The following is a 24,298-nucleotide window of genomic DNA, read 5'->3' on the forward strand; positions in this document are numbered from 1 at the left end:
TTTAAGCAATCTGCTTTATGGTGTGCCTAACGAACACCATTTATTTGTTTTAAAACTACGGCTACTACAATTAATTTGCTTCATTTGCAAATTGCTTTTTCTGCATATTATATAAAATTGTAACAATAAACATATTTCCAAAAATCATCTTGCCCTTACCTCAATAACATGTTTCTTGCTGGACTTCTCTTTGGATGCCCATTCGACTGAACCGCCTCTAAGGTCGACTGTGAATTCTGGTTTGGACTGGTTCCCTCCAAACTTTACATGGCAAAGATGGAAAAAACAAGACGGTTTGTTTAAGTATACAATCTGAACAATTCGAAATTAAATATCTTTAGTCCAAAGTTGTTAAATATATATTGGTGTCCTGGGTCATATGTGAGATACAAGCACACTGCATTTAAATGTGAATTAGTTCAGTAATAGGTTAGACTTGAATTTTAAATGCACAATGCACAAACTTTAAACTTTTACAATTCATGGCCCAAGTTGGCAAAGAGCATTCCCACATTCTTATATATTTGTGCAATGCTAAGCTTTTTTTGTATGTTATGGAAATCCAAATTAAAAAGGTTTCGGTGGCATGAAATAAATTAGTCTTATTATACAGAAATGCATGCCAACAAACGTAAAGTTCTCAATGCATCCATATTCATTTTCTAACTGCATGGTTATTTGACATACTGCACCCACTCCTGTAGGAGGAACCATATTCAAGCATATAGCAGAGGAAAGTAAGTGTCAATATAGGACGTGCACAATTAAAATGGGAGACAAGCTGCCCTTTATCAGCTGATCTGGAAGCAGTTTAGCCTCTTGTAGATAGATGATCAAAGGTATTAACTTTAAAAACATAAATATGACCACTTTATTCTGATTACAATCTTTAGTTACAATTTTTGCTTCGTTACATTATGGGGCGGTTTCCTGGACCGGGCTTATCCTAGTCCCAGGCTAAAATGTATATTTGAGCTGCCTTAATTTTGAAAACGCCTTGTCCCGACATATCTTAACATATATCATTGCCATAGTTTTGTCTTAACCAGTATTTATTTTTGGTAAGGTTTATTTGTAAAAACTACTTAAATGTCCTAATATAACCAAGGCCTAGTCATGGATTAATCTAAACCCTGTCTGGGAAATCGCCCCTATATGTTTAAAACTTTCCTATACATTTTCTGAATAGTTGTAAACTTAAACCAAGGCTAAACTGTTCCTGGATCAGCTTGAAGGACACATTCAGACCAGAGTGGCTGACATACAGAGGAAGCCCGGCCACGCCCACAGTGCGCATAGGATACTGCAGGGCGGGGCTTAATCGTTCGCTTCCAGTTACTTAGCAACGAAAGGAGAAGTTCAGGGAAGGAACCGTTGCGGCAGTACGACTTTGGAGAGACAGAAGATGAAAATAAGAAAGGAAAAGAACAGAAAAAGAGATTGATAATGCATGAACACAGCCTCACAACAGATGAGAAATATAAATGAAGGTAAAAATGGAGAGAAATAACATTATGCTAGTTATCTAAATTCTAAATCTAATAATTCACAAGACAAAACTCAAATACGCCACCTTGGTCCTTTTTAGTTGGCACAAAAAAGCACTGAACATGGATGCAGTTCAATAATAAACTATTTTAAATAATAACGTTTTTTAAGAGCTTTTCAGTGCAAGAAATGATTGTTGCAAGACTGAAACACATACCCAACTTGTGGCACTGCCCTGACCCTTTGCGAAGAGTAGAGATGAACCCTGCAAAACAGTCCAGGTGGAGGCCCAATTCTTTCTGCAGAGCAAAATAAAAACAACATATGAAGTGTGTCTGACATGTTTTCTTGTAAATTAGCATTTTTTATCAGACTCTTGATTCTGCCAACAAACCACTATTTCTGAATGAGTTCGGGATAAAGCGGATTTGAAGCGAAAGTATTTAATGAAAGTATAATACATGCCGAGATCATTCGGTTAATATCATTATCTTATTTTCGATGGAGGTGGCGTTTAGCGGCTTTTTGCATTTGATCTTATATGAAGATCATACAAGAAACTACGAATAGAAGAAGTGAATTATAATATCATTGTGAAATTTGATCACAATATTGTAGAGCAATTCTTCGAAATATCAACAAATGTTAATTTGTATTCATACCATGAGCTGACAGAAATAACATTTTAGCACATATATGCGTCTTTCTATTGCAAAAATATTGATGAGCCAGCATGCACTGCACAATGTTCATTAAAGAGACACTCCATTTTTTTGAAAATATGCTTATTTTCCAGCTCCCATTTGATTTTTACCATTTTGGAATCCGATCGGCTGATATCTGGGTCTGGCTGTAGCATTTTTAGCATAGCTTAGCACAATCCATTGAATATGATTAGACCATTAGCTTAGCGCTAAAAATAACCAAAACATTTCGATATTTTTCCTATTTAAAACTTGAATCTTCTGTAGTTACATCGTGTACTAAGACAGATATGTCTAGGAACTATATTCTCACACCGGCATAATAATCAAGTACTTTGCTGCCGTAACATGGCTGCAGCAGGCGTAGTGATATTTTACGCAGCACCTGAAAATAGTCCCCTGCTATTGAAAGTAACCAAGGGGACTATTTTTGGGCAGTGCGTAATATCACTACGCCTGCTGAGTCCAGTTACAGCAGCAAAGTCCTTGACTATTACTCCAAAATAAGAGTATAGTTCCTAGCCATATCGGCCTAGAAAATCACAACTTTTATTTTTCTGTCGGTCTTAGTACACGATGTAACTACAGAGTCAAGTTTTAAAGGCGCTCTAAGTAAATCTGTTTGACATCACTTCCTGTTGACGGTCGAAGTGTTGTCAAACAAAACAGAGCGTAGCTAACTCCTCCCCTCCCTTCCGTGCTTTCTAAAAAAAAGTCATAAACGCGCCAAATACCCACTCCCAAATACTTCTTGTTGTTTATTGGCTGGAACACGTTGGTTATGTTTCGTGGTGGTAGGTTTGACCACTGTGTTTTTGTTGCAGTTTGTGGAGCCTGGGCTGTCTACAGAGATCGCGTTTTTACAGTGTGTTCAAGGAACAGCTAGCAGATAGTGAGGAGATGTTTACTGTATGAAACATGTTTTATGGCCTAATACTTGTGAATTCGGTTAGAGCAACTTTAAATAGGAAAAATATTGAAACTCTTTGGTTATTTTTTAGCGTGATGCTAATGGTCTAATCAGATACAATAAATTATGCTACCCTATGCTAAAAGTGCTAGTGCCAGACCCAGAGATCAGCTGAATGGATTCCAAAACGGTAAAAATCAAATGTTTTACTCTAGGGGAGTGAAGTGTCCTTTTAAGGTGCAACTTTAATAAAAAAATTACCGTTTATTTTAATAATATTTATATTTATATTAGGGATGCTCCTATCGATTGGCCGATGATGCTGGCTATGCTTCTCAATGAAATTCGGGTTTAATGCCACTACATCCAAAAGCCAGAGGGCGCTCTCCTGCAGAAACTCAATATGCGCTGCAGACAAAAAAACCATACACACTCAGCTCCAGAAAATGGCTTAAGGATATTTTTATATTACTGTTCTTCAAACCTTTTCAGGTATTTTCATGATAATAAAGAATATGTATAATGATTATGTTTTTTTACGAGTGTTGCTTTTTCAAATGCATGTTATAAACGACTCAAACTAACAGTGATTTCAGATCGATAAGGACTTACTGATCAAAAGCCGTAGTACATGAAATAGCTGTGAATAATATTCGCTGTGTGATTCAGAATAGTTATCGACCATGTATTATTAGTGTATATCGGCATTTATCGGAGCACCCCTAATTTAAATCATATCTAATATTTAGTTTACCAATACATCCATTTCCCCACAACTTCACAAGAAAAATAGTCTACGATAAAATGTTTACCTGACTTTCTTCCCGTGTTCAGTGATTTTGGTAACATTGAGAACCCCACACTTTTCTGAGGGCTATCGAGAAGAGACAAATTAGACCTTGGTGAATACGACAGTTTAAAAAGTTGGGATTTTAAATGTTTAATGAATGGTTTAGATGGTTAATTGTGGAAATAATTTACAACAGATGATGATATGCACTGCACATAACTTCATGTTAATAGCCTACATTTAAAAAAGCATGCACACTAGCACACAGGTTAGGGTGTATACTAACGGTTGAGGGGTGTTTTGGTGAAGAGGGACAAGAGTCTGATTCAGGAGAGCTATGTTTTGCATTCACACACTCCTACAAGCAAAAAAAAAACAGAGAAACAGTGTGTGAAAAAACCCAAAATAGTTGGGTGAGAAGATGAATGAGAGGAGGTTAAATCCAGTCTGAAGAGCAGAATGCAGCAGAAATCACTGAATCTATGATGGTCAGTAATATTATATAAATAATTTGTATTAAAAGATTTGGTTAAATCAAAAGTTAGAATTAGATGAGCAATTAGTATAAATGCAGCAGACATGAACATACAAGCACACATATGTATACAGTACAGATATATCATTATGTACAAATCACAAATGGCTTATTTTGATCAGGCTTTGATTCGCTTTGAAATCAGTGTCAATTGATTAAGTGAAGAAATCATGAAGTCTGTAAATCACAGCTGATTGGTTACAACATGTTGGGACGACTAACTTCTCTGTACTGCGATAGGCCAAAGTCCTTGGTGAACTGGTTAAAACTGAACCATCTGTTTCTGAATGACTGACATAAAAGCAACTTAGGTCAGACTTTCTTCAGCATCTTTAAAAAAAACCTTACAAATGAAAATAAAAAAACAGGACAATACAAACCACATGGTGCAAAATATAAAAACGCTTTTTAAAATATCAAAACACCTTTTGGTTTGAATTATTCTCCGATGAATTATTAGCACATATATACTTAAATGTACCTTGTCGCTGAGGTCCAGCACATAGGTGCTGTGTCTCCACTTGGTCAGCATAATAGGCTCCTGCTGCTTTCTCTCCAAACTGTGACTTTTAGGAACATCTCCACAGTTTGGAGGAGAGAGATTATACTGAAAACAAACAAGTATGACAAGACATTGTGAGAATAAAGTGCAGATGGATTAGTGATGTAAAAACGCACACACATAACCAAGCAGAGGACAGAAATAAATCAAAACACACATAAATCTATAAGGAAGGAGAGGAACTATAACAAGAACAACAATGTCAGGCACCTCCCCCTTAATAATCTCAGCATCATGTCCATCCCTTCCCTGAGCATAGACCCACCCCAAACCACACATGGCCATTAGAGGAGACACCATATCAACATTGTTGTGTGTGAAAGGAATAATGAGCTGTTTGTAAGCAGCTTACTTTTGGTAATTCCCATTCGGAGCGGGAACCATCAGCGCTGTAATAGTACGGCCTGCCCTGCTCATCCACGTGTTTAATCCACTGCCAAACAAAGTATATCATTGTTACGCTGCTATCATCTTTCAAATAATGTTGTTTTTGTGTAAACAGCCCCTTTCCAGCACCTTCTCATTGGTGTGTTCAGACACGTAGAGCGTGTGGCCATGCTCATCGAGTTCCTCAGACCAGCCTCTAGGTGGCGATCCATACTGACTGTCTGACTGACTGGAGTGAGTGCTGGGGCAGTTCTCCTCAGATGATAGATGCTGGAGAAAGATAGAAAAAGAGAGATTCATTACTTTTAGCAGATGTATTTATTAAGTGTTTGCAATCTTTATTTATAGTGTTAGTAGTATTGCTAATATACATCATTGTAGTATCATCTAGTATACATACTAATATACATAATGTGCAGCACTTGATTATAATAGCACTATGAATGCAGAGTTATTAGGCTATCATTAATGCATATCCTTTGTGAAAATTTATTAAATACCATATAATACCAGTCTATATATTTTTCAAGATTTTTCTTATGACTCTTATGCTGTCTTTACTAACATGTATTTATTGTAAAGCTGCTTTGAAACAATGCACAACTGTGAAACTATAAACAAACTTGAACTGAATTGAAAAGCAACTTCCTCATATGATGAAAACAGAGAAGCAATTGAACCTTGGAGGTAATAATATTAGAAGTACTATGACACAATGACTTAACAACTGTTAAAGACATACCTTTAAACAAGGGATATCCAATATAAATAATTTATAAGTCATAAACTAGTACTGAATAACAAATCTTTTTTTGTGTGTGCAGTAATCGGTTTATGTCTTACTATGACTATAACTCTGTTATTTTGTCTAAATATCTTAAGTTTGCCTGTAGATGGCAGCTATGCACAATGGAAAGACTAAAACTTAGAAAGTTCAGATCCAGATCCTGAATGCATTTGGAAAGCAGGTCAGGGCTCCAGGCCACCAAAATTTGAGAGTGTGCCACTGAATTTTACATCCAGTCGCACATGTGCGACCAATAAATTTGACCTTTTTTGTGATGTGACAATGAATTAGAAACAGCCATTGTACTTTCTGCATCTATCATTCAAGTATTTATTAGTAATACAGTGGAAATTAGTAGAAATGTGAATATTTGGTTAGCATGTTTATTTACTGCGTGTGCCCCTAAATTTTCTGGTTGCGCCCCTAAAATTTCCAGTTGGGGGCCACTGTGCTCCTAGTGAAAAAGGTTAGTCTGGAGCCCTGCAGGGAACATTTTACTCCCCTAAACACAGACATTTTCTGTCAACTATTCTTAAGGTAAATAAAACAACTTTATTTTTCATGTTAAAAGAATAGTTTACACAAAAATGAAGATGATGTCAGCATTTACTCCCCCTCATGTATAAATATTTTGATAAATTATGGTACCCACTGACTTACACTGGACTAAAAACGAACACTATAGAAGTCAGTGGGTACCGTCAACTGTGTTGTTACAATCATTTATTAAAATATCTTCTTTTGTGTTTAACAGAGTAAAGAAACTCATACAGGTTTAAAATAACATGACGGAGAGTAAATGACAGAATTGTTATTTTTGGATGAACTATCCCTTTAACTCCAGCAAAGCCACAAAAATCAGTTGCTCCACTTAGATCGGCAGCATTTTTCAAAGGCTTAAATATAGATTGAAGACCTACTTTAACTCTGGCCTAGTTCAAACTTTCACATGCATAAGCACATGGGCACGCATATCCACATTACCATTAACCTCCTAAGACCTGATGTGTCCACATACGTGGACACCACATTTTTTTGTTGTTTGCACCATAACATTCATGTTGTTTGAGGATGAGGATCCTCATCATTTTCTCATCCTCATTTTGTTCTAAACCTGTATGAATTTCTTTTTTCTGATGAACACAAAAGAAGATATTTTTATTAAATGATGGTAAGCACACAGCTGATTGTAACAATTGACTTCCTTAGTAGGAAAAACAAATATGATGGAAGTCAATGGTTACAATCAACTGTTTGCTTACCATTATTTATCAAATATCTTCTTTTGGGTTCATCAGAAAAAAGAAATTCATACAGGTTTAGAACAAAATGAGGATGAGAAAATTATGAGGATCCTCATCCTAAAACAACATGAGGATGAGTAAATGAAAAATTTTCCTTTTTGTGTGAACTATCCCTTTAATGTAATGTTCGTGTGCACTGCTGATAAAAAAACGCTGTATTTACTGTCCGTGTGTCTAGCATGTAAACAAACTAGAAGTGGGAACCACCTGTTTATAAGTTATCCATAAATGCCGTAAACAGGATCCTCCCACCTTTAAAACATACTACAGTGCTAATTACAATAATGTCATACAGTACAGGTGTTTATTACCTCCATGTCTCCAGTGTTAGATGTGTCCCCGCGGCTGAGCCCGTTGTCTCGTGAGCGGGGTGGTTTCCAGGTCCTCTCCTGAGTCGTGCGGTTATAATAGAAGTTTCTTCCACTTTTGTCTTTATGCGTCTCCCAGTCGCCCAAGATGTGCAGCGGGGAGGAAGAAGGTACAGGCGGAAGAGACGACTGAGAAATCTTAAGCTCCTGGAGGTTTGTGTAGACGGGGGATTCGGGTCGGCCTGGTCCGGTAGGAGATATACCCTGTTGGTAAAAGAGAGGTGCTTTAAAATAACTAGCAGAGCGAAGCTATGCGGAGGTCATGGGTTGGATTCATTAAGAATGCACATACAGTAATGATAAACTGTAAAAAAACTTGAAAGGATAAAATGATTTCATTTTATAACATTTTAAAATCCAAAGGCATAAACGTAAATTAAAGAAAGGTTAATGATGTTATCGTTTTTAAACGATCAAGATAAAAAAAACTAAAGAAAATTGACAAACTGTTTAAAAATGATTTACCCAAACTCTGCATTTATTTAGTAGTGTGGATATAAAAGTCTCAAAGAAAACTGAACATGTTTTTAAACCATGAAGGCCAAGTTAAATAAAACCAACTGTGATTGATTCTGCCAAGCATTAAAAATTAAGACATCCAGAGGTCATATAAGCCAGTTATTATTTATCGATGTGTTTATGGCCAACAGCTGGCTGGACTCTCAAACCGTTAATTTAAAACAACTTAGGCTACACATTTACAGGAAAGCATGGAGAAAATTAAATTAATGAAAATTAAGAACAGAAATATATATAATATTCATGTTTTTTTTTTTTACAAAGACATAAAGAGTGAAACAGGACAGTAAAACCCAATGCACCCTGGAATAAAGTTCCAGACACCGGATGGCCCATGATGACTAACATACTTGGACTATTTGAAGTCAGTTAAACTGAATGGATTTGTCTCCATCTAGAACACACAGATGGGTGATTCTCACGAAATCCAGACTTGGGTATCCAGCATTAGAATTTTTTTAAAAAGCCCTTGAAGCAATTTTTTTTGGCACATATAAGATTAAGGCCTGAACTTACTATAACCATTATTTTTAGAGGATTTAAAAAAATATTTCCTATAGAATTATTTAAAATTTTTTATTATCATTATCAACAATTATCATTACCGCAACATGATATTGCATTAAATATATCCATTTACAAACTCATGTTTCGGTAATGAGAACTAAAAAGTTGTCTAGGTTCTATGACAAACAAAAATAAGAACTGCTTACCTGGTAGCCATCTTGAGTGTCACAGTCAATTATGTCCCTTAAAACAATTTTTTTTAAATGTTAGTTCCTTGAGGGCTTAAACAATGATTGAAAATTGTTGCGGAGGATGAGAAAATGGTCTTGGACACATTTATATTTCTTATAATTGTCTCTACATTTACCAGTGATCACCAAATACCACTTGTTTCTTTACTGTAAATGTTTATAGTATAACATGAACTGAAGCTTTTGATTTTTTTTGATTTTTTAATTATAAATATTTCCCATGTCAAAGAACCCAAATCCAGTCATGGACACGTTGCGGTAATGAAAATTTCACCCTTAAATGTGGGAAAAACTACAAAATTGGTTTGTATGATGTCATTTGAAATCATGTGCAAAATAGTACATGAGATGTTTGTAACTGTATGCTGCTTATTTTGATAGCATTTACTTTTTTTATCACAATTGTTTCATGAAACCTCATAAATCTAATTTTGCAAGAATCACCCAGATATACCTCCATTTCCAGTGATGCTAAAAGCATCTGTGTCATAATTATTACATTTGCCTGGGAAAAAATAATCAGATTTTTTTAGTTTAGTTATTTTAGAAAGCAACTCTAAGTATAAAAGAGAAAATATTCTCGCTGCAAATGGTAGATGTTAATCTTATAACTCTCTTCACAATGCACCATAAAACAAACTAAACAATACAAACTATACCACACAAACCAGACATGAATCGAGCAGTGGCAACATTTACACAGGATGTACAGAAATAGAGGCCATTCTTTCACCCAAGACTTACAGTAACGAACACCACACATTAACAAATGCACTACAAAAAGCTACATCAGCCATTCAATCAAATATAAAATTTTAGCATTAATAATGAAGTGTAAAATGAAGCCAAAGACCTGTGGATACAAACCTGTAAAGAAATCTACTAAATGAAGTTGAGCTGCCATTAAAGCATTATGAACTTCGACATCGCATCCGTAGTCCCCAGATGTGGAATCAAGCAACTAAACGTAACAATGACCCGTTCGTAACCTTAAATCTGACACACACAAAAAAAACTGATGAAATTCCTGTTTTTGTGGAAAGGTCTGTTGGCTAATTCACATATCCATCCTGTCAGAATGGAAACATATGGTCCAGACATATTGAAATAATAACGCTGATCATGATAACAAACTCATTTTCTCCAGTATTATTCAGTGTCCTGTGTGACTCCAAGGTGGTGAAGTAAAATCCAAAAATACTTCATTCCTTTACATCAAATGTGTTTTTGGTATGATAAGGAAATAATTCTTATGCAAAGAATGCTAAACTGTGACTGGTAGATTGTCATTGGCTAAGTTATATATGAATTATTTGAATTTTATTTAATATTTCCTGTCAGAGAAAAGTGGTCAACAAATGATCCCTAGCTGCCACTCGGGTGGCCTTTCAAAAAGTACACCTTTGCATCTAAAGGGTTCATATTAGTACCTCATATTAGAACCAATATTAGTGCATTTTAGTACCTCAAAAGTACATATTGCTACAAAATGTATACATCTGTATCTAAATGGTGCATATTATAACCTTTTTAAAAGATAACAACCCGTCGGATGCATGTTATTCCTTACTTAACTACTAGATTTTAAATATTAAAAAAACAAACAATTTAGTCTAAATTGACTTTGTATAAAAATGAAGCATTTCGTCAAACAAAGCAAATAAAATAGCAATAATATAATAATAATGTTTAGTTATTTCACCTTCACGACAGGCGCTGAGCTGTAGCTTTGACTCTTCAACTCTGTGGTGCTCTTCAAACTCACCAGATATTGAGTCAGCCGTTCAATATCTGCATGCCTAAACTCTATTTGCATATCTGTCGCTCTCTTGCTCTCTGTCTCAACCACATGCAAGTTTTTTTGTTTTTCATCATTAGTAAAAAAGCGGCATGTGGCTAGTGTCCACTGAACTATTATTATAAAAGAAAGGTAAAGAGTTCAGAAGTGAATTTTTATTTTGTATTTGTATTTAGAAAGCACATACAGCCACAAAAAAAAAGAACGTATTCAAATTCATGCTCAACCACATGGAAATCTGTAAAGCGCTTCCAAGAGGAAATGCACAGCACGCAAATATGAAAATAAGATGCTGTAACTAAGTGATACAAAAACATCAGGTTCATGATATAAAATGAGACTTTATATATATAATCAGCACAAGCTAATGTGCTAAATGTGTTAAACACACAAATGCATTTATAACCAGGGAGGGCTGGTGCAAAAATGTAAAGGGTCCATGACTATTCATAAAGATTAACCCTCTTTACCTTGAGCCCAATGAGTACGCTACATCCTTGTCAAGGTAAATTTGAGATGCTATGTCTGTGGTGTCACACAAGGATGCTAATTAACTCCTTTGTGGTCATAACACACAGGTATCTGATTCTGCCATCTAACACATAATCCAGGAAAGAGTGAGCTTGGCCTAAAATATAACATTTTCCTTATGCATATACATTTTGATGTTGGTAAAAAGAGAGAGCACTCAAACAAATACTGTATTGTTGTGAAAATGCCAAAAAGACCAAAGGGTTTACACTCTTTTGGACATCAAGCAACAACTGCTTACTTATAGTTGTCCTTGACTATTAGAGAGCACCAATTATCCGATTCACAATTTTGCATTACCTTTGGTGTGTAGGTGTGTATTAGTGCATGTCAACGATATGCAAAAAGTACAAACCACAAAGTAAATGATGACGCAAGTTACTTTTTTGTTTTGGGCTACAAACAAACGGATTGTAGGTAGGGATGTCAATGTATGCAATTTCCCATATTCGATAATCATTTACATTTTGATCAATTTAATCTCTAATGAAATATAATGACTTGTAGACACAGTATAACTCCGCCTCATATGGTTACTCTGCACAGTCGCATTAAAGTCTGTGCGTCCATGACAAAATAAAAGTTTCATTATCATCAAGTGTTATTTTTCTAGTTTTTTACCTCGCTTTCTGAGTCGTTGATATACCGTTTGTTGTAATTATATCTAAGAAGCACATGAAGGGCACTTTCCTGTTTTCACCTCAGCTTAGACCAGCAGCGTACTTTCAGCAAAGATGCTTATATTATGAAGACTTAAACCTTCCATTAGAAAACCAGCAACAGTGTTTAGCGTGTAGCGCCAGTCAATAATGATATATGTTGCGGTCGTTCAGAGTGTTACGACAGTCATTTACAGTTTACATTTTAGTTTATTGTCAGAATTTTAAGATTACATTGTAATCTGTTCATTAAAAACGACTTCTGGTCTCCTTCCCCGTGTATAGCAGCGTTAGCAGCGTTGCTATGCTAATCTTGCAGGCTTCGCTGAAGAGGGTCTTTGCTTTCAGTATCCTAACTAGGGCTGGGTATCGATTCAGATTTTCCAGATCGATTCAATTTCGATTCACAAGCTACCAAATCGATTCGATTTCGATTCAATTTCCGATTCTGGTTCTCGGACCGGTTTTTATACTCTATTCAACTCAATGAATATAGATTTAATACAAATACTAAATTAATAAAAAGAACAGTGAACAGCAGGTTACAAGTGGGTAATTAATAAAATCGACGAAGCACCTGAAACCGCCATTTTAAGCACTGTATGAATGAATGACAGGCTTGCCTCTTGCTCCTTGGTAACATTGCGCTAGGCAAAAAAGAGGGTGACATCTAGTGAAGAAGACTAGTAATTCGATTAACGTTAATCTTTCGTTCAATGTTTGCAGAAATAAATATGAAGGAAAAAAATCGATTCTGCTCTTTGAGAATCGATTCTGAATCGACCACATTTTAAAAAAAAATTTGCCCAGCCCTAATCCTAACCGTATTTGCATTTTCTATATCAGACCCTATCAGATCCACTGCGGATACCCTTTCGTTTTGTTAGCAGCCAGCCTCGTCTCGCATGATGTTAAAAAGCCCACCGAATCTTTCAAACATGGTAAGGAGTGTCACATTTCCGGCTGACGTCAGAGATATTCACAATGTACAGATTAGTTGGCCAATCAGTGACACAGCGCTTTTCAAATCGATAAGTTTTGTACATAAATCAGTGCGTTTCAGGAAGAGCGGGAAATCTGGAGCTACAAAATGTACGGTATGTGGAAAATAATGTGTTTTTAACCATAAACCACGCGAACACATTGTATTATACCAAATACACAAAATAGCGTTGTTTTTAGCCATGAAATAAGTGACTTGAATAAAACTGTACATAATTATTTCCCATTTTAAACATGCACCAACCAAATGCTTAGACACTGCATTCTTTTAATCGGCCACTAGGGGTCACAATTGCACCATTAAACTTTATGCTGGGTCACATTCATTAAATAAGCAAAAGAAAAGAAAGGTTTGCATGGCAACCTGTTCCCTCCTAGCACCCCAAACTTTATAGTCAATGTATGTTTGTTATAGGAACAAGACAAAATAAATACATAGATGGTGTACACTGTTTTGCTGAGGACCTTTATATTGTCCATTAATTCACACTTTTTACAGTATTCGCCACAGCGAAGCAACTCTGTATGCAAGGAATAATAAGGGATATAAAATATAATACATATAGTGGTCTAGCATAAGCTTTTACCGAAAGCGACTTACAAATGAGGTACACAATAGAAGCAATTAAAACAACACAAGAACAGCAATACATAAGTGCACTAAAACTAGTCTCATCAAGTCTAACACGGTATAGCCAAGTTTCTTTATTAAGGACATAAAAGATAAAGATAGAAAAATAGAGAAAGATATTAAACTCTGTATTAGTAAGTGAGGTGTTGGCACAAGAGATGGAATTTCAGCAGATTCTCGAAGACGGCTACAGAATCAGCAGATCTTTTCGGAACCAGCAGATCATTACAAAGATTTGGAATAGAACCAGAGAAGGTACGCGATAGTGATTTTTCCCTTTTTGGGATGGCACCACAAGACGTCGCACACTGGAAGAGCCCAGAGATCTATAGGGTACATAAGTCTGTATAAGCAAGTGGAGGTAAGGGGTGCTGACCCAGTGGTGGTTTCAAAAACCAGAAGCAGAGATTAGAATTTGATGCGAGTTACTATAGGAAGCCAGTGTAACCTGACAAAGAGAGATTTAGGAGGTGACCCACTGTGACAAACCCTAAAACGGTTGCATAGCAGTATAAATGCGAGTAAGGTTACGGAGAAAGAGAGACCACAAAACCTTGTTCAAGTTTAATGATTATATAGATGTATGTAAATGTAAACAACATACAAGCCAAACATTTTCCAATCGTTCCTCAAACTAAAACAACCAGAATATTCATCTTTCTTTCGTATCTTCCTTTGTCTTCCTCATGGATGGGGTATGGATGACCAGCTTAACCTACATTTCCGGCTGAGTGCCCTCCGTCAGGAAGCATCCACTCAGGCACACGTTAGCACATCTGTGACATATGCAGACCAAAGCATACACAGACACACAGGAACCCCTGGGGCCATGCAAATGTGTGCGCATGTCTGCTCAACCAAACCAAAAGGTCTCTGTATATGAGACCAAAGGAGACTACCACACGTGTACAAACACCAATGTGTGTGTGTGTGGCCCCCGGAAGGACTGGTGATTTAGTGGGAGAGCAAACTTATAGGAATTTAAGATTCATTTCGCACCTCAGTAAGCTCAGCAACGTACAAACTCTTGACAGAAAAACAACCAATTAACCTTTAGGTCCTCGGCACACAGCCTGATGCTACGTGATACCACAAGCAAACATCGCTCCCCATGCTGATCACTAAACCTGACATTACTTACAAATTTTGTAGAGATCTCATACAGTGAATTTAGGCAATAAATTGTATTTATTATTATATAACTATGTGTTTCTTCAAAACTGCTATAATACAAATCTCTATCAGCTTAGCTACAGGAACACTGCACTATGCTTACAAAACCGCAATGAAGAAAAAACGCTTTAGGTGAAAGACTTGGAAATATTCAATCAGTATATGTGGCCATAAATCTCTGCAAGTGCAACAGAGTAGCTGAACCGTGAATGTACAGAAGTGTGTATTTATCTCTCTGTGTGTGAAAACCTGGGGGCGTTGTGCTTTGATGGAAGTCCCACATCCACTACGGCAGATGGTGCCATCCTGCAATGGATGCAAATCTCTCCTTTTCGATTGGTTCCCCTCATCTCTCTTAAACCTTTATTAATTATTCAATAACATTGGACAGGACTCCTGGTGAGCAACACGCTGTTTCTGAGCTTCAAAACACTTTATGACTGTGCTCCAAATTTAAGCATGAATTAATGTAAACAAAAATATTAGCATGAGCCGGTCTCTACACTATACTGGATAACCTTTGATATGAAGTATCATGTGAACTTTAGTGAGACCAATAAAAAACATTATTGTGTGTATTGATTGTTTTATAATTTGATATAATAATAACACTTTATAACATTTGTAAAAGCATTTACTAACATGAACAAATTGGGGCATAGCCCAATGTTACATATTTTGAGGATTGAGGTTGTGTGTTTATATATGAAGTGAGTTGATATGATATATATTTCCAATTTACTTTCCCATCAAGCAGCCAAACAAATGTCTCCAGGAGCTTCAGCAAACTCAATTCAATTTAAAGGAATAGTCTACCCTTTTGCCATATTAAACTATGTTATTACCTCAACCTAGACAAATTAATACATACCTATCTTTTTTCAATGCGTGCACTGTACAGCGCAATATGAATGTGTTAGCATTTAGCCTAGCCCCATTCATTCCTATGGTACCAAAAAAAAGTTTTCTTTGTGGCACCATACTTACTAGTATAACTCCTCATGTAACAGTCTTTAAATAGGGAAAACACAGAAGTCTTTGGTGGCTTCCCTTTGTGGTACCATAGGAATGAATGGAGCTAGGCTAAATGCTAACACATTCACGACGCGCTGTACAGTGCACGCATTGAAAAAAGATAGATATGTATTAATTCGTCTAAGTTGAAGTAATAACATAGTTTAATATGGCAAACTATGAGGTAGACTATTCCTTTAACTTCTAAAACACTTTTTCCTATTGTGCATTAATGCAAAACAGCAAGTATGAGAATCCAATGCATTAGCAAATAGGTCCAACAAAGATGATCTCATTGTGGTTTGGGAGTACTGCATGTCTGTCAATGCCCTCAACCTACAGTGACCACAGATTATTATATAGTACTTTAATTTCACAACTATTAAATAACTATATATGATTCATGTAAAACTTTCGTCAAATACACTACAGATACCCCCAACCAAAACCCCTTGACTAATGAGAAAATCGTTCATTAATTCCTGCTGTGGTATTGCCTCTTGCTAATTACACGGCCAGTGGGTTAGCAGGCTATATTTTAAGAGTATTAGCAGGTTGAGTAAGCAGTAGTACGGTCACTACCACAGGCCTTATATCACAGTGACGGCAGTGTCATTTAAAGATGAGGAAAATTAGCAACGTCTATTCAAAGTGATCTGTGCCTGGGTTGGAAAGTCAGTTAAAATGCTTATAACAAATGTGAGAGTATAAAGTTCAATGCAGATGAAAACATGGCATTTGATTAAACCGAATGAATAGCAACTTGATTTTTGTAACCATTTGTTATTTTTACTTAAAGGTTCACTGTGTAGATTTTAAGCAGCATCTAGCGGTGAAACTGTGAATTGTAGCCAACGGCTCAGTCCACAGCTAACCTCTCCCTTTAAAAATGCATTGTGAAGCTATGGTAGCTGTCACAGGACAAACACGTCATCGTCGGAGGCACTGTATTGATGAAACGCGCTTTATAGAAAAGATTGTCTATTTAGGGCCATTAAGGGCTTTACTGCGACTTCCAAGTAAGGGGACCCACAGTGCATGTAGATAAAAATGCCTCATTCTAAGGTAATAAAAACAATACAGTTCATTTTGTAAGGTCTTTTCACACCACTGATAATATAGTTATGTATATGTTATTGCAGTTCTGTCAAGAGATCCTCTTAAAATGTACACACTGCACCTTTAAATAGATAAAGCCAGCTTGGTTCTTTTATTATTCATTATGTGAACGCATTTAAATCGGTAAACATAACAGACAGAGACAGCTGATGCCCTTAAACAACCTGGGGGGTCTTTATGGGGCTTATGGTGGTCTCCTTTCCGTACAAACTAAGAAACACACATTTACACACACATACAGCCTGTAGAGTGTTGTGTATACTACTACCAACAGCAATTGAAGAGCTCAGATGCAAAAGCCTCTTAACGTCACATCCATCAAAAAATTATTGTCTAATCAGATTCAATGGATTGTGCTAAGCTATGCTAAAATTGCTAACGTCAGACCCGCAGATCAGCTGAATGGATTCCAAAACGGTAAGAATCAAATGTTTAACTCTAGGGGAGCTGGGAAATTAGCATATTTTCAAAAAAAGTGGAGTGTCCCTTTAAAGGTGCCATTTATAATAATTGAGGTAAAAGATTTTTAAAAATTAGTTACACGCATCAAAAGAATGAGAAGAAATAAGGGCAAAGATGTCATTAAAAAAATGACAAGGTGTAGGGCTGCAGAAATATCAATCTGAATTAGCATGCTAAATTACTAGCTACAGCCCGACTGGTGTTGTAATACCAGTTTCGACCATGGGAGGCGGTATGCGGGCCACGCACATAACCGCCAGCCAAACTGCAATACACGAATAAGTGGGAGTACAGCCCTACCGCTGCGTCCGAAAAGGCAGCTGACTTGTTGATTTAAGATTTATGAATGCAGCTCAGAGAAATGCAATTCGGACAGCCATGGATTCGGACATGCCTTGATGCCTTCCTGCCTTGCAATAGGGGTTTCGGACGTATTTCAGTTCAGGGAAGAGAGCGGAAGAATGGCTAAAGCAAGAGACATTTACCACTACCACAAACATTTGCTGCAGGGAACAACACGTTCGGAATCACAAATAAAATATGATAAATAAAGTAACCGAACCAGAGTAAATACTGGCACTGCTTTTCATCGCTGGAGACAACTAATGAACATGAAAGAAATGAGGTTCGACTCCGAAATGACAACTTTTCTTTTTGATTGGTAAGTAAGATGCTGTTAGTATTTCGCTAGAAGTTCACTTATAATAGGCATTGCCATAACCTATGCTCAGCTTGTACATGAACTACGGCTTTGTGCAGTAAATGTGGCTCCATCTGAAAGCAGCTGATGGCGATTCACTTTTAATCAATAAACCGGCTTCACTGACGAGAAGCGCAATGACTATCGCATGCAAATTATTGCGCATCCTTAGCTGTTAACGTTTAATAGTTAGCTCTACCCACGGATCCGATCCGGTTTTCACCCGTTATCTACCAAGCTGATGCTAAAATGTAACATTAGCTAAGAAGCTTGAAATGTCTTCGATTATAATGAACACCAAATGGACGCACGAAACGTAGCGGAAAACATTGCAATTTTAATGAGACCGAATGTTTTTTTTGTGACTAATGATAACTTAGTTGCTATGTAAATCAAACTTGATATATGCTGCTGAATTTGCAGCTGCTAAATTAAAATAGACCAACTCACTTTTCTGGAGGTATACTGCCCCCGTCTGTTTGGCGTGTGGAGTATGAATTGATTTTTTTTGGGCGGACATGTTAAATGGTCCCTTTAAGACAGATGTTTAATACGGTTCCTCTGTCTATCAAATACACATTCACAGATTCACACAGAGTTAATTGATCTTAATTGAAACAGATAATCTTGTCAATGTGAATTAAATTACATGCAGGTTAAACAACAGCATCATCTAAACATGCTGCTGAGCTAACAACATAAAAATGAAATGTAATGATGTTATTGCTTGTTGTTAGTCTTAACCATAACCGATACAATAAACATTTAGCACATGTCTTAATAACAAAGGTGTCAATAGATTGAATCAGCACTTGCGGTGTGGGTGCACTGTGGTGTGTTTTCCTGGTGTCGGTTCGTCACCCTTGTACACACAAGCACAGCAGGGTTAGCGAAATGTCCTAGATGATCGTCTAACGTCTGCCACATAGACTAAAGGGGATGGCGGTTCTTGGTACAGAGAGCACAATAGCCATTCAGGAACGGTTGCCCTCACAATGACTCAACAAAGAGTAGCAAAAAGATGAATACACAGCTAGAGGCGATTCGAGAGGGAGAGAAAGTTTTTTTAAAGAGTTGAGTGGCGAGATTGGATTCTGAAAGAGTGCTCTGGAAATGTTTTCTGAGGAAAAAATCTAAAAGTTTGTGACTGAAAAAGTTAGTGTGTTTGATGGTTAGTGGGATAAGAATTTGAGTTATGCAAATCTATTGTAGAAAAGACATTCTCGACTCTCAATGGAGCAATATGATGCCATATGTTTATGGAGGACGCCCATGCCTGCCCTGGAGAAGACCTTTAGCTGCAGAAATAGACCAACGAACAATGTGGCTTTCTCACGATGCCAACAAAGCCAGGGTACTGACCGAACAAAGCATATATGTGAGGACACTTGTACGAATGACATGGGCAAATCAGCAAAATGATGTAAGCGCCACAATGACGTACTCCTCAAAAAACAATTGACATCATCCTTCTCTCCTACACATCCTCATTCACTCTCCATTACTTGGAGGTCAAGTTATACATAATGTCCTGGTACGAAAGTAGAGGGTTTGTGAATCCTTTATTTTACAGCAAAAACTTGTAGCAGTGCAAATGTCATGGGTTTGATTCACTTTTAGATAAAATCACCAGCCATAAATTGTAAAATATCACTAAGCAACAGACTTTTCTACCATATGATGTTGTCAAGCCACAAACACATCAAATCACAACCCTATACAGTAAATGCATTCCTATATTGCTTTATCTATCTCACCGTTTCCCCTTCAGCACTCAGCATTTACTGTGGACATCGGAGGCCGAAACCGTCCAGCACTGACAAAGTGAAGACTGTCTTTCTTTCAGGGACAGTGAGCGATACAAATGTGATAAAAGACAGAATAAGAAATCTGATATAGGTAAGTGAAGGCTTTTCCACCTAAAAACCACACAGAGGCAGACATGAAGCACCTACAGAGAATCTTAATGCGTTATATATAGCAGCAGTGAGGTTCTCTTTAAATAGGCTTAATCATTAGGATTCTGACCTTAACCATTGAAGAGTGGATAAGAGAGCAAGGGAGGGAGAAAGAGATAGAAAGCAATGGGTGACCGAATGTGGCCTGGCACACTCAAAGTCGGTCCATTGGGGTCAAAGGTCATTGCACTAGAGGTCACCAGAGACGCAGTTCACACGCTCCGCAAAAGGAAGGGTACCATTTTAGTCGCCATGGTTCCTATTCGTGCTTGTCAGGGTCCTGGTGGGAAGGAGCAGGTTCATAGAAGCCACATGCTAATGTTTACATGGAGACATTTTGATTAAAAAGTACTGTGCCACTTCATAGATGATACATAAAATGGTGACAGCCAATCATGACCCCAAAGGCCGAAGTATAGTCCATTTTTTGAGTGTACGTGAGAGTCTGTGTACAGTGCGCATGACGCAATTTTTGCCATTAAAAGAGGGTGAAACCCCACGTATGTTGTACACGTTGGTTGTGTATGCGCTTACAGGAGAATGTATTATGTAGCCCAGGAGGTGCATTGCATTTTGTCGCAATGCGCATGTGTCGAACATCTGTTTACACGTATGGGTCAAATAAACTATAGACGGTTTCAGCAGTAACAACATAAACAAGCAGCTTTCGTGGAAAACACGCAACTTCCGGTAAACTACACTAAGAATAAATAACAACAAAATCCGTTTAAAGTAGGGATGCACCGAATCCAGATTTTTTAGGTTCGGCCGAATCCCGAATCCACCGTTTAAGATTCGGCCGAATCCGAAACCGAATACCGAATCCTACTCGCATCCTTATTCCATTAACACAGTAAAACACATTAATGAATTATTCAACGTCCACAGCATGTATTTTTCATTTTATTTAATTTTAACTGTACATTATGCCAGGATGACAAGTTGGAAAACTATTTTGACAATTACCATAAGCCTATGCATAATGAGAGCGATGCGTTGCGACACGCTCGTTTTTCCAATAAGCAAGCAGCTCCGCGCTGAAAACTATATTTAACTTTGAGTGAGAAGCTCCGCTCGTCAATGTCAGGTTTCACACGGCCATCCAATTACAATGGAGGAGGGGCGGGACATTACCACAGCAACCAACCGGCTCACAGCTGAAGCATCACAGCTACCAAGCGCTCGGCTGAAAAACAGCTGGCATTTGGTGTCCTCAAGGCGTTTTCAGCCGTGTTTAAAAGTTTTGGTGTGTCCAGCCCCTAAAGCTCACCGAAAGAAAAAGCTCATCTCCACGTCAGCACCCGATGTGTGTAATCAACGGCCGCGTGACGTCGACCAGCGTAGCGCAAGCCTAGGATTCGGTTCGGTGGAAAAAAAATCTAGGATTCGGCCGAACCCGAACCCCGTCAAAAAGCCCAGTATTCGGCCGAATCCGAATCCTGGATTCGGTGCATCCCTAGTTTAAAGTAGTTCATTTATATAACAAGCAAAATAAACAACATGCAGATTACATAGGAAACCAAAACATGTGTTATTTTCGACAAGGTATTTGTTTAAGAGTTCAGTTTCAGCAACTGGTCAGACAATTAAACAAACAGAAACCGGAAGTAAAGTTTGGACCAGACGGGTAATCGCGTCACCACATGTGTATCCAATGAAACATTCTATACTTTGCAAGGCTGTGCGTTGAGTTCGCTCCAGGTGTGCATCATAAGTCTTGAAAAGTGAACCCGTTGGCTCTTTGATCGCCCCATGGTGGCTGGCTGCAGTACAAGTCATAAACCCCGCCCTTTCCATTCAATCGAATGGGACTCTGCTCTAAACAAAAAAATGTACACTTCCAATAAAAGTTTCTGAAAGATGTAGTTGATATCACGCTGATATATGTTTAATTGTTCTTTTTGTAATACGTTTTATTTTAGCTAGTAATTTGATGCTATAGAAACGGGGCGTGTCGTTATGATTGGCATGGTTGAATTGGGCGTGAGTGTTTGGTAGGAAGTTTGATACCGCGGCTCCACCTCTGGCTGCACGGACGATTCCTTATGCGCATTCCTTGGCTTTTGTATGTAACATGGCGGCGACCATGGTTGGACAGTTTTGGCTTAATTCATTACAATAGAGGGAGGCGACGTCACAACGTCCATCTTTTTTTACAGTATATTGTTTGCTCGTGTGTGTACATTTGTGTACACGTAAAAAACTGACTATATTCCTGCCTTTAGGCACCATTATTCAATCACAGCGATTCAATCACAGGAGCTCGCCAAGCCATTTTGCTACTGGACATTCCCGCTCTAGTGATGTGAATAGTTTGCAGCTTACTGCAAGATCATGAAAGCAGTGAAATATACATAACTAATGTTCAAATGTCTGCTAAAGTAGTGTGTGTGTATGTGAGACAGAAATGTCAATGAAATGACGTACCACCCTTGATGAGTCAGCAGCCTGGGCACATTTCATTGGCCAGGCACAAAGAGTTGCTATGCAGGGCTTTAAACAAAAGAGCAATGTTGTGATTGAACTGCGCCGGTTCAAGCTCTGCACCATAAGACGTCGGCTGATAATAGTCACACGGCCATGCCTTCCCTAATGTCCAATACATTGCACCCACTCGCCTCCCCACACAATGAATAATGCATACAGCAAAGAGTGCCTGTGCGCAAGAATCGTCTTTGGGTAAGGGTCTTTAGTTTGACTTAAAGATAAAATGGAACCAACATGTAGGTAAAATGCATTAATTTGGCTCAAATCAGGCCTCAAAATGTGTACTAAAATGTGTATTTTCCAGGCTGGGCTGGCTAATGTACATTCCAGAGACATTTGTCCATAATAAAAGTCAGCTATTATACTAAGAGTCACACTTCTTTTAAACCTCACATACTGATGCAGAAAGGGTAACTTTGGAGATTACAAAAAAATGAACTTCGGGGTGAATCAGGTAATTAAACAGACACTTTGCGCTTTTATTAAGCCACTTTAATTTTAAATGAAAAGATAAGCAAGGTAACAGCGTGACCAGCAAACTCTGCACGTTAATAAAAGAATGTCTCTACAAAAATATGTATGCGTGTTATCGTCTCCGCGGAGGTGCGACTACGATCAAGTATGTCATAATGATAAGAGCCCATTAGGTCCAACAACTCAACACTCAACATTTCAAGAGCTCGCTTCCTCTTTGCATCCGTTCACTCCACACTTTCTCTATCCCTCAAGGTGACCCACATAGCGTGATAAACCAGCATTAAACCCATCCAGGAAACCACGCTTTATCCACAGGGAACAGACATGACAGCGCTGCATTTCCTTGACTTTAAACAGCCAATATAACCAACACTCAAGTGTTACATAAGGGATAACATGTAGCCAGCCGGCAGCTATCCCAAAATAAATCCCAACAGGGTAATCAGGACTTGGATCACCCTGAAGGGATTTATTCGTGATAACAGCCGGCTAGCTTGGCTCTACAATATCCTGCGTATTACACAGCTACTTGCCATGAGTAAATACTGTGTATGAACACAAACTATTGATTAAATATTTTTATAAGCTGATTTCCATCAAATGCAAACGTGCAAGGAAAAGTTTCCTAGAACTTTAAGGCAAAGTTCAAACAAGATGAACATGCAAAATATTTAATTTTTTTAATCTATGAAACTATTATTAAGATGACTGGTCTCTAGATGACTCGCAGCACCTGGATGAGGCTGCGTTATCACTTTAAGGCAGTTGTTATTCGGGAATAACAAACCTTGGAATGTCGCGAATGGCCAATCAGAACCATGCAATCCAGAGCGTGAAATAAATATATAAAAACACTACAAAAATGTCACTATCAGTCTGTCAGCTAATCATAAATCATTAGACCCAGATGGAAAACACAATTTGACACCCCCACACACATCATTTGAAAGCCTTTGGTTCGATCTAGGACGAGGAGTTCCCTGCGGATGGACCAAAGCAACCAATTATACATTAGTTATGAGAGATGATGTATTGAAAAATGTTCTTGCATGTCAAACTGTACCTCCTCAGGAGATTTATCCATCATGAAGTACTAGTTAAATGTGTCACAGTTTGTTGCTTGTTTTCTTTGGAACTTGCATATGTTTAATGAATAAAAATAATTAATAAAAAAA

At 37.6% G+C, this 24,298-nt stretch overlaps 1 protein-coding gene across 7 annotated transcripts in view; it reads right to left on the reverse strand.

The window, feature by feature from the left end:
* arhgap12b (Rho GTPase activating protein 12b) overlaps positions 1–24,298 on the reverse strand; it is a 59,434-nt gene that overhangs the window by 10,907 nt on the left and 24,229 nt on the right. The window contains exons 3-12 of one of the 7 annotated variants that reach the window (XM_065242204.2): positions 7,779–8,039; positions 5,506–5,646; positions 5,342–5,422; positions 4,909–5,034; positions 4,650–4,718; positions 4,179–4,250; positions 3,915–3,976; positions 1,706–1,787; positions 1,266–1,388; positions 160–261 (exon numbers count right to left, since the gene is read on the reverse strand). In XM_065242204.2, coding sequence (XP_065098276.1) covers positions 160–261; positions 1,266–1,388; positions 1,706–1,787; positions 3,915–3,976; positions 4,179–4,250; positions 4,650–4,718; positions 4,909–5,034; positions 5,342–5,422; positions 5,506–5,646; positions 7,779–8,039 — 1,119 coding nt within the window. The remainder of the gene's footprint in view (positions 1–159; positions 262–1,265; positions 1,389–1,705; positions 1,788–3,914; positions 3,977–4,178; positions 4,251–4,649; positions 4,719–4,908; positions 5,035–5,341; positions 5,423–5,505; positions 5,647–7,778; positions 8,040–24,298) is intronic. The other 6 variants (XM_065242206.2, XM_065242207.2, XM_065242208.2 and 3 more) reach the window with 6 other exon arrangements.

The sequence above is a fragment of the Paramisgurnus dabryanus genome, chromosome 1 (genome assembly GCF_030506205.2).
Source record: "Paramisgurnus dabryanus chromosome 1, PD_genome_1.1, whole genome shotgun sequence".
NCBI classification, from domain to species: Eukaryota; Metazoa; Chordata; class Actinopteri; order Cypriniformes; family Cobitidae; genus Paramisgurnus; species Paramisgurnus dabryanus.